Genomic DNA, 12,500 nt, shown 5'->3' with positions numbered 1-12,500 from the left:
TGTCTTTCAATCGAACAATTCATTGAAAAGTCTATTAAACATTGTTATCATTTTGAGGGCCTCATAAAGCCGTCCAATCCTAAACACCAGCGCCATTCAAACCTGCTGTTGTAAAAAGTGGCTTGTTAGTTGTCTTCCTCGAGTTCTGGTGAAAAAACAAAGCTAATAAAATACAACAAGTCGTGTCCTCTGAAGGACTCGTGCAACGGAACAGAAACCTGACGGGTTACAACTTTTAAACACAGAACAGATTTCTGTGTGTTGCATTTGCTGTCTGCTGCAGTGTCCTACTTACACGTCTCCTCCCTCTCTGCTGCTGCTGCCGCTGTGTGTGTGTGTGTGTGTGTGTGTGTGTGTGTGTGTGTGTGTGTGTGTGTGTGTGTGTGTGTGTGTGTGTGTGTGTGTGTGTGTGTGTGTGTGTGTGTGTGTGTGTGTGTGTGTGTGTGTGTGTGTGTGTGTGTGTGTGTGTGTGTGTGTGAGATAGTGCGTGTCTCCGTGAAACAGGATTGTGTAGCTGTGGGTTTGGTTGTGAGTCAGACCTGCTGCCTCATCATCAGTGTGTGTGTGTGTGTGTGTGTGTGTGTGTGTGTGTGTGTGTGTGTGTGTGTGTGTGTGTGGTGTGTGTGTGTGTGTGTGTGTGTGTGTGTGTGTGTGTGTGTGTGTGTGTGTGTGTGTGTGTGTCAGCTCTAATTAAGCTCGGCTGCTTAACGAGCAGACAGCTAATTAACACACTGAGGGAGAACTACACTCCTTCATCTTTTTTGTTGGTTTATTTCTAATCATCCTTCATTTTCTGTTCCACTTTCTTTCCTTCTTTCCTATGTCCTTACTTCCTTTATTTGCTTCCATACTTTTTTACTACCCCTTGTGCATCCTTGTCTCCTTGTCTCACTTTATTTCCTTTCTGTCCTTCATCCCCTTTCATCTCTCTGCACAACTCCCCCTTCCTTTCCTTTGTGTCCTACTTACTTTCTCTCCTTATTCTTTCCCTTGCTACCTTGTGACCTTGCTTCCTTTATTTAACTCTCATATTTGACACCTTTTTATCCTTGAATGTGTCTTTATTTCCTCCTTCCTTGATCTCTCTCTTTTAATCCTTGTGCACTCGTGATTTTACACCTCGCATCCTTCAATCCTCCCTTCCTTTCCTTTTCCTGTTCATCTCCTCTCCGTCTCCTTCCCTTCCCTACTTCCTTCTTTCTTCATCTCCACTATGTTGATCCCTTCTGTTCTTGCTTCCTTTCCTAGCTTCCTTTCCTCACCATATCGCTTTTTCCAACCTTGCATCCTTTTATCTTTCTTTCTTTCCTCTATCCCGTTCATCTCCTCTTCTCCTCTCCTCCTCTCCTTCCTCCTTGTTTCATCTCTCATACCTAGCCCTTTTGTTAAATTTTTTCGTTCCTTTCCTAACACCTCTTCCTACCTTGCACCCTTCACCTTCTCCTCTCCTTCTCTGCTTCCTCATTCCTTAATCTCCACTCTCTCCAATGCACCCGTTTGTTCCCTTCTGTATGTCCTTGCTTCCTTTCCTTCCTACCTTGTTTTCCTTACCACTTGTAATCCTCCTTTCTTTCCTCTATCACCTCCTCTTATCCTCTCCTTCTCTCCTTTCTCCTTCTCTAATCTTCCCTCTCTTCTTTTATTCCCATTATTCCTTCCCTTGCATCCTTTCCTTTCTCCCAACCCCCTTTTTTTATCCCACTTCTTCCTCTCTCTCTCTCTCTCTCTCTCTCCCCCTTCCTCCCCCCCTCTCTCCTCCTCTTCCTCTGTGGTGTTTTTCTGGGTCAGACTCAGGGAGGGAGGTTTTGGGGGAGATTTGGGGAATCTTATTTTAGTCGCTCCACATTTTTTTAAACAGACTGTTCATCTCCCTGTCAGCCCTCTGCTGTATTTAACATCAGACACACATGATATACACACACACACACACACACACACACACACACACACACACACACACACACACACACACACACACACACACACACACACACACACACATAGACACACACACACACACACACACACACACACACACACACACACACACACACACACACACACACACACACACACACAGTCTCTCTCACTCACACACACACACACACACACACACGCACACAGACAGACAGACAGACAGACAGACAGAGACACACACACACACACACACACACACACACACACACACACACACACACACACACACACACACACACACACACACAGAGACAGACAGACATACACACATTTTACACACAGCATCATCATAATCAGCAAAAATGCTCAAAAACAGAAAAAAAACTCAAAAAAATTCCACGTCGTCATGGAGATTTTCACTATTTTAATTCCAGTATAATATGCATTTAGGATTTCTCTCTGAATATATTGTATGTGATGCAGTTAAAGGACACCATTTGTACAAGTGTATATATTTTAATCAGCAATACAAAGGTGTGATCAGACAGCACACAGTTCTTTGGCTTTGTTAAATTCATTCTGGCACCTCATTGTGATTACACTTTGATTCACATTCAAGCTTTTAGATTGCAATTTGAATGAAAAGTCTGCTATGAAAGTCTTCGTTTGGAAGCTGGATGTGTGTTGATTGTAGATTGTTGGTGATTTGAATTGAAGTTGATGATATGCTTTATTAAAAACATAATGGTAGCCTAGGCTATATATAATTGGTGATTATCACTCAATCCGAATTGTCCAAAAGTCTTTTACTGAGAGTCTGGTTTACTCTAATAAAGCGTGTTGCCAAAAAGCAGAATGGAAGTCTGGTTTTGCTCATTTCACGTGGTTTAAATTGGACGTTTCTAGCTAAATATTGGCATGACACTAGCCAAATTCAATCAGAAGAATAAGCTACATATACACATTTGGAACAGAGGTTTCTCTGGTTGGAACAGAGTGAGAAAGTAAACACCTGATTTGTATTTATTTATTTAGCTTTCTGTGTGTTCCTCTTGCTTGTTAGCATTCCTCATTGTGTTTAATGGGGCTTTTAGCAATCAAGCTAACCAGATGTACATGTTAGCATTCCTCATTGTGTTTCATTGGGATTGTAGCATTCGAGCTAACCAGATGTACATGTTAGCATTCCTCATTGTGTTTCATTGGGATTGTAGCATTCGAGCTAACCAGATGTACATGTTAGCATTCCTCATTGTGTTTCATTGGGATTGTAGCATTCGAGCTAACCATATTTACATGTTAGCATTCCTCATTGTGTTTCGTTGGGCTTGTAGCAATCAAGCTAACCATATTTACATGTTAGCATTCCTCATTTTGTTTAATGGTGCTTTTAGCAATCAAGCTAACCAGATTTCTATGTTAGCATTCCTCATTGTGTTTCATTGGGCTTTTAGCACTCGAGATAACCAGATTTATGTTAGCATTCCTCATTGTGTTTAATGGGGCTTTTAGCAATCGAGCTAACCAGATTTACATGTTAGCATTCCTCATTGTGAATAATGGGGCTTTTAGCAATCGAGCTAACCAGATTTACATGTACTCATTGAGTTCTCATTGTTGTTGTGTTAGCATCAGGCTAATTTGCTGTTTCCTGTGTGTGTGTTTCAGATTCGCGTGGATGGCATCACACCGCCTTCCCAGAATGCTTTGCTGTACGAGACGGTGACGGTGGTGGAAGGGAAGCCGATCCTCAGAGACATGGTGTTCAGTCCGGACCATCAGTACATCTACCTGCTGAGCGACAGACAGGTGAGCACACACACACACACACACACACACACACACACACACACACACACACACACACACACACACACACACACACACACACACACACACACACACACACACACACACACAAGTAAACACTCAAGTAAGTAAATACAAACTCCATACATGATGAAGACTGTCCAGATTATATCATTACATCAGGCCCTGTAGTTATTTATATTGTGTGTGTATGTACATGTATGTGTTTGTGTGTGTATTTGTGTGTGGACTTGTATGTGTGGGTGAGGGGGGTGAATATAAATTCTGTTGTTTTAACATCTGCAGACAGGAAGTTGCAAATGTGAATAACGCTCAGCTGGCGCCACAATACACACGATGTTTGTATATGATTGTGTGTGTGTGTGTGTGTGTGTGTGTGTGTGTGTGTGTGTGTGTGGGTGTGGGGGTGTGTGTGTGTGTGTGTGTGTGTGTGTGTGTGTGTGTGTGTGTGTGTGTGTGTGTGTGTGTGTGTGTGTGTGTGTGTGTGTGTGTGTGTGTGTGTGTGTGTGTGTGTGTGTGTGTTTATGTCCCCTGTTGAAACTCTTATTGTACCGTTGAGAGGAAGCAGAGTTGAGTTCAACAACTGTTAGTTCCTGTGCAGCTGACGACACCTACACACTCACTCACACACACACACACACACACACACACACACACACACACACACACACACACACACACACACACACACACACACACACACACACACACACTTACAGAAACATATTCAGATATTATTTGCAGGTCATTCCGATATGCTCAGTATTTTAGGACTGATGTCAGTAAACAGCTGTTGGAGTTCAGCCGGGCGTCATTATATATATAATTATTAGAAATAGTTATGAGTGTGTGTGATGTACCATGCAGTGCAGCAGCTTTTTAATCATTCTCACTGTAGTTTCAGTGAAAGGTGGGCACACACACACGCACGCACACACACACACGCACGCACACACACACACACACACACACACACACACACACACACACACACACACACACACATACAGATGAGTCGTCAGTGTATTTCTCTGCAGTGTTACATAAACATACATTTACACGAGGCCTCAGCAGCCAATCAGAGCGCAGCCTGGTTCCCACAGAGTGAATCATCACAGTGCAGATCAGATAGAAACATATCGACGGTCCTTTATAAAAAGATACCAGACACTAGAGATCTGAGGTCAGCGATAAAATAAATATGTTTTATTACATAACACTTTATTAGTGTGCAATTTCATGATACGAGTATAGCAGGCTGCAGAGATTATGCTTAATACTGGACTGATTTGTAATACATATTGTTCAGGTTAGTCATTTAAGCAAAACAATATGGGACAATTAAGGTAAAAAACGTTTTAAAAATAACCCTTAAATATTGAAGCTGTTGAAAATGTAATATGGTGAATGGTAAATTTTCTTTAAATTTTCTTTAAATAAATGGAGTTTCAATATTAAATTAAATATGGATGTTAAATATTAAACATAATATGATAATTGAATTTATTGTGTATGCTTTTGTAAAGTTGTCCACCTCCAATAACTCAAATTAGTTATTTAATTGCATAGAAAAGGTACATTTCACTGTAAATAAGACACATTTAGTCTTTTCGTGTTTCAATAGATATGGAATTAGTGTCCTTGTTTTTTTTAATCATTTTGTCCCCGATTAATGTTCATTATCAATGATATACATATATGATATTCTTATTAATAACATGTTTCATTATGATTACTTTATTCAATTCCCAAACATCATTGTTCGAATAAATATGATACCTTTCATGTAAAATGACCCAATAAATCATTGCTTTCACACAGATGAAATACGTACTGAAGGTGCAGCTTTTAGCAGATGTATTCCGTATTATATATGTGTTGTATTCTGCAGAGTGTAGTCAATGCATCTCTGCAGTGAACGCACAGTGTGACTGAGAGACGGTATGAGAACCAAAACTGCAGAATCAGCTGTTTTCTGAATGAAGTCTGGCACAGAGTTACAGCGTCACTGTTCCTTTAAAGAAATGCCCGATAATGAGGTCAGAGTGTGTGTGTGTGTGTGTGTGTGTGTGTGTGTGTGTGTGTGTGTGTGTGTGTGTGTGTGTGTGTGTGTGTGTGTGTGTGTGTGTGTGTGTGTGTGTGTGTGTGTGTGTGTGTGTGTGTGTGTGTGTGTGTGTGTGTGTGTGTGTCAATGAGACAATGAATGTATTCATGTGTGAACGTCTGAATAAGACAGAGACAGACAGAGTGTCCACTGTGTTTGCTGTCTTCCTGCTGCAGTGACCTCTGGGTAAAAGATACTACATACACACACTCACACACACACACACACACACACACACACACACACACACACACACACACACACACACACACACACACACCGACACAGAGACAAAGACAGACTTACACACTGACTAACTGTCTGTAAAATCAAGACTAATGTGTTACACACAGGCGAGGGCTGTCAGCGGGAAACCACCAAACCACACTGAGATAACACACACACACACACACACACACACACACACACACACACACACACACACACACACACACACGCACACACACTATGTAATGTGGGAATTATATCTCTGATGTCTTATATTATGATTACACAACCAGAAAATCAATGTTAAGTGATGACATACATTTACCTCCATAACAATAAAGCGACGATCAGTTAAAGCATGAGGAATAAATATGTGTATTTACTTTAAAGCATACATCTGGTGAAACGAGTCAACCCAGCAATACGTGCATCTACCAAACGGGTATTATTGGTGTTGTGTATCTTCTGCCTGTGTGCCATCGAGCGCCATTGTTGTGCAAAACTAATAAAAACACAACAATGCTAGAAACACTGACCGCATGTGGATTCATTGCCGCTGGATGTCGACGCGCACCGTTTCCTCACTTTGTTAGAAAGACACTAAAATGACCAGACATATTGACTTTAGAGTAAAATGTCAAATAAGACTGAACCTCTAAACTCTTAAGGGGTCTCTTGTTGCCTTTTAGTTTTGTTGTGAGGAATCCAGAATGTGTCGCTTTTAATGTCCGTCGCGTTTTGACAAACAGCATGTCCTCGTTAAAGGCAATCCTTTAATCCTCGGCTCGTTCTTCTTCGAGTTATCTTCCACTAAATTCAATTATCGCTCTGATCGCCAGAGGGCCATTCTCATGAAGCAGCAGCAATAAAAACACCATCAAAACCTCGAAAACCAAAGCAAAACATGATGCAATAAAATACGACAGCAAACCAAGTGTAATAAAGTATAAGGTGAACTGAAAGTCATGTTTGATGTCAGCAAAAGCCTCAGAAATAACGGAGTCTTGAGGTTCTTCTTGTTATAGTCAATCCTAATAATAATATCATGTACAAAAAATCCTGGGCCGCTTAAATAATGAATGGTAGTTTGGGACATTTTTTACACTTTTCTTAAACTGTGCTATCAGACGTTCTCTCCACTATCCTATACTCTAGAGCAGTGGTTCCCAACCTGGGGGGCCAAAGATCGCAGGGGGGCGCCAGGCCTCAGATGATTTGAGGCCAAATATCATATTTAGATTTTTTTTTTTTTTTTTTTTTTTTTACATATAATTGTAAGGCAATCCATGATGTCACTAAAAGCCTTGTCTCTACATTACAATAAAATATAAAACATAATTGTTTAATTAATATTAATACAAATTCAAGTTAGTATTAAAGGCATAAAAAGACAGAAATGTATAATTCTTTCTTTAATAGAAATGTTTCTTCTGCCCGTAAAGTGTCCAAACCGGGTTTGTCTGGATAAGCGCATGTTTAAAACACAGTCATTGTCTACGCCGGTTTCAGATGGATTATTTGTCAGTTGCTCCGATCAGATCGGTCTCCTCCATTTTGTAGATTATTTACGACTTTTGAATCCACATAAACACATCGGCAACATCCGGCTTACTTTGAGCATGTGTTTTAAACAGTTTCATCCCTTTGTGAATAGTTTCCACTTCCGCCGTCCTTTAATTTCTTCATTCAGCGGGAATCCAAATAAATTAATCCTGAGTCCAATATCCATCAAAGTCGCTCCATAGCGCTCCTTGATTACGCTTTCATCTGCCTTTAACGACATCCTTCACATTCATCCAGTTTGTGACAGTAGCTGGAGCATTTTGAGACTTTGAAACTTTAATTACCGCTGTTGCCCCCCCTGCCCTAGAGCAGGGGTCAAACTCAAATACACAGTGGGCCAAAATAAAATAATGGGTGCTCGGCTCGTCGAGGGTTCAATGTTTATTGCAGAATTTATGGAAATGAATTTATTGCACATATTAAACCTGGAACTAACAAAGCTTAAAATTGCCTATAAAAACATTAAACATTAAACATTCGCAACTCAGTTGCATTCGTTTCTCATGGCTCCATCTGCAGCTTTTCTTATGAGTACATTTTTACATAAATAATCTTCCTGGTTTTGGGATTAAAGCAGATTGTTGTGGTTAAAATGTAATCTGTGTGTGAGCTCAGCAGGTGAGAGGATCCTGCATCCAACACACACACACACACACACACACACATACACACCACACACACACACACACACACACACACACACACACACACACACACACACCTTACATATTGTGTACTGTTCGTGTGGCGGCTGGATCACAGGAGCAGCGTTGTGCCACATTGATTATGATACGGCTGTAAACGTGTACCAACGTGTGTGTGTGTGTGTTATAATGTGTGTGTGTTATAATGTGTGTGTGTTATAATGTGTGTGTGCAGGTGACTCGGCTCCCGGTGGAGAGCTGTGATCAGTACAGCAGCTGTGCCACCTGCCTGGGCTCCGGAGACCCTCACTGCGGCTGGTGTGTGCTCTATAGCAAGTAAGACTCTTTATTTTATACACACACACACACACACACTACTACACACACACACACACACTACTACACACAACTATAGACGCAAAGTTATTTCTACCTGTGTTTTTTTTCATAATATATTATGTTATAGTAACTTATATGATATGATTATTATTATATATATATTTTTTGTATTTTTTGTATTTATTTATTATTTTTTATTTTATTTTATTTATTTTATTTATTTATTTTTGCTAATATATTATATACTATGCTGATACACTACTGCTAAGAAGACACAAATACAAATGCAGGACAAGGATTTGCAGAAACGTACTTGCTTAACAATTGAATTACCGACTCAACACGACTTTGTGTTAACAGTGTGTGTGTGTGTGTGTGTGTGTGTGTGTGTGTGTGTGTGTGTGTGTGTGTGTGTGTGTGTGTGTGTGTGTGTGTGTGTGTGTGTGTGTACACCTTTTCCGTGTCGACACAACACACTCCATACGGGAAAGCACACACTGAAGGAAACACAAATCAGGAGTAGAGAGGAAGTCGAACAATATAAATAAAGAAGAAACAGAAGAGTGTGTGTGTGTGTGTGTGTGTGTGTGTGTGTGTGTGTGTGTGTGTGTGTGTGTGTGTGTGTGTGTGTGTGTGTGGTCCAAACACACAACACATCTACCACCGTGTGTGTTCCCATGAGGCGTCATTAATGTTTCCATAAATGGTTCAACACACACACACACACACACACACACACACACACACACACACACACACACACACACACTGATGTTCAGCCGGTGGAGGAAGTGCCTCTTTGAATTAGCACCAGTTAACTCCAACCGTCAAAGTAAAGCCCTGCACCATCAACCAATCAAAACAAGTATATAGTATTAAGTATAACAAATACTATTACTACTAATACAATTTAAAGGTCCCTATAGTTCTGTGTAGTGATATGCAAAATAGATTTAAAATGGATACAAAATATAATGCGTTTAATTCAACTGTGTTGTTCGATGAACTCTAATCCCTAAATAGTGTGGAATTATAATAACAATAATTACATTTAATTCAATTAAACTCACTAATGTATCATTTAATAATAACGTGTAGAGGCAATGAATCAAATAAATAATACGGAATAAATAAAATATTTTAAATGGTAAATCAATACATTTCCCCAAATGACCCCATAAGTGGGTTTTCTTTCTAACCCTCTCTAAAGGTCAAAGGTCACTTGTTTTGCATCAGTCTGGATACAGGGTATTTATTATATGTTGCCGTTTGGATTCCTACAGCTTTTAGTCTCCCATCATCCAAGGGTTTTCACTATCAGTCATGGGCTTATGTTTTGGACGGACAATATCATTTACAGTTTTTTACTATGTTCAATCTTTACTTTAAAAACATCGATATTGATTCTGACTTTTCTACATCCAACTCGCAGGTTGATCATTGCTTTGAGAAACAAGATTATTCATGCAACCCTTTTAGAAGATATGGTCACACACACACACACACACACACACACACACACACACACACACACACACACACACACACACACACACACACACACACACACACACACACACACACACACACACACACACACACACACGAAGCCTCACACACACACACCTGTATACTGCTCTCACACACACCTGTATACTGCTCTCACACACACCTGTATATTGCTCTCACACACACCTGTATACTGCTCTCTCACACACCTGTATACTGCTCACACACACACACCTGTATACTGCTCCCACACACACCTGTATACTGCTCTCACACACACCTGTATATTGCTCTCACACACACCTGTATACTGCTCTCACACACACCTGTATACTGCTCTCACACACACCTGTATATTGCTCTCACACACACCTGTATACTGCTCTCACACACACACCTGTATACTGCTCTCACACACACACCTGTATATTGCTCTCACACACACACCTGTATATTGCTCTCACACACACCTGTATACTACTCTCTCACACACCTGTATACTGCTCACACGCACACACCTGTATACTGCTCCCACACACACCTGTATACTGCTCTCACACACACCTGTATATTGCTCTCACACACACCTGTATACTGCTCTCACACACACCTGTATACTGCTCTCACACCCACACACCTGTATATTGCTCTCACACACCTCTGCACTGACTACACACCTGGGAGGGGAAATGCTTTGGAGCTTCACAGAGTTTAAACTTGATTCATTTCACTTTAATATGTGAACAGGTGTGTGTTCAGTATGTTGACCCTGTGTTACTGTGACCCTCCAGGTGTTCCAGACAGGAAGCGTGTGATAGGTGGGAGGAGCCTCAGCACTTCAACACCCGATTTGACCAATGTGTGGAAATTACGGTTACCCCGAGCAACATGTCCGTCACCTCCCCGGCAACACAGGTAAACTGGTACTCTTTAAAGTTCAGTAACTGAAAGGTGATTCTGTGGACACACCTTGACTCAGGTAACACACACACACACACACACACACACACACACACACACACACACACACACACACAAACAGACACACACACACACACACACACACACACACACAAACAGACACACACACACACACACACACACACACACACTCTTAAAACCTTTATTTATGTTTTTACAGCATTCCAACTACCTGTTCTTCTACGGACAACAGTTTTATTATTATTCCGCCGGTATTTTGACCCTCTTCTTCTCCCGCATTGAACATCGCATCGAAACTCCGTTCAAACATCAAAACGTTCAGCTCGGTCGGGAATCGATGGCTATTACTTTTCTCATTCATAACTTTCATAATTCCAGAGATACATCCCATAATACATCACATTTTTAACATTGAAGTCAATGGAGGAAATCTTCAGACTTCAACAAATCTTCATGCGACTTCAACTGCTAACTGTTCATTCATACTTTCACTCAGAAACCTTTACTTTCAGAGATATTAACATTTGTTCAGACCTTGTTTTAGAGGTTTTATTCACATTTTAACATTAACTAGAGTGCGTGATGTCACAGCTAGAGGGTAAGAAATCTTGAAATGTGCCTTCATATATATTTTTTAAACTGCCATAATTCCCAAACCCTACATTCCTGGGACATAATTGTTCATGATAAACGTAGGAAAACATCTCGTAGCTTGAAAAATGACAAATAATTAAGCAAAAATAATTAAACAAAATGCCTCTTGAGGGCATGAAATGACAAAAACGTTCAACATTCCTCCATTGAAGCCCATTGTAATTTCAGGCAGATATTTCCTCACGGTAGCAGCCGCACACCTTTAGTTAAACTGCCAAAAAGGCCACATTATTAACCCGAAAGTACACACAAATTACACTTCAGATACTCAACTTCCTTGACATGCTTCACGTTTTGAAATTTCACAGATATCTGTTACGGTTCTTCCACAAAACGTTCACATGTAAGAGGTTTATCTCTCATTCAGAACAATGGAAACCTGTGATCTCTACAGAGCTCGTTAGCTCAACTGTAAACACCTGTGTAATGGAACACGATGATGTCATCGCTCAACTGACATGCAGCAGACTTCAAAAGTCCAGCCGTGAAGACATCTCAGGGACAGTTTTGAGATTTCTTCAAATGCCGTTGCCATGGCAACACAATGCTCGCCTTGAAACACGGTTTTCTCATAACTTCAGTGAAATTACTCCAAACAGCCCAGAACTTCACAGGTTTGGTAACGATGCAGCCATCAACACATCTAAGCATATTATGGGGTGTCTTCAAATGCCGTTGCCATGGCGACAGATAACTAGCCATGAAACAGAATGTGGCTGTAAGTCCAATGGACACGGTCCAATCGTCCCCCAATCTTCACTTGTATATCA

The 12,500-nt window shown here is 40.7% G+C and overlaps 1 protein-coding gene across 1 annotated transcript in view; it reads left to right on the top strand.

Annotated features, from left to right (window-relative positions):
* Positions 1–12,500, top strand: part of plxna3 (plexin A3) — a 151,380-nt gene that overhangs the window by 87,015 nt on the left and 51,865 nt on the right. Inside the window, 3 exon segments of the mRNA XM_034087271.2 lie at positions 3,586–3,726; positions 8,522–8,622; positions 10,926–11,049. Of these exon segments, the coding sequence (XP_033943162.2) occupies positions 3,586–3,726; positions 8,522–8,622; positions 10,926–11,049 (366 nt within the window).

This window comes from Pseudochaenichthys georgianus, chromosome 7, assembly GCF_902827115.2.
Source record: "Pseudochaenichthys georgianus chromosome 7, fPseGeo1.2, whole genome shotgun sequence".
Taxonomy (NCBI): Eukaryota; Metazoa; Chordata; class Actinopteri; order Perciformes; family Channichthyidae; genus Pseudochaenichthys; species Pseudochaenichthys georgianus.
Note: the sequence above shows the minus strand (reverse complement) of the source record. Positions and strands in the feature narration are given on the sequence as shown.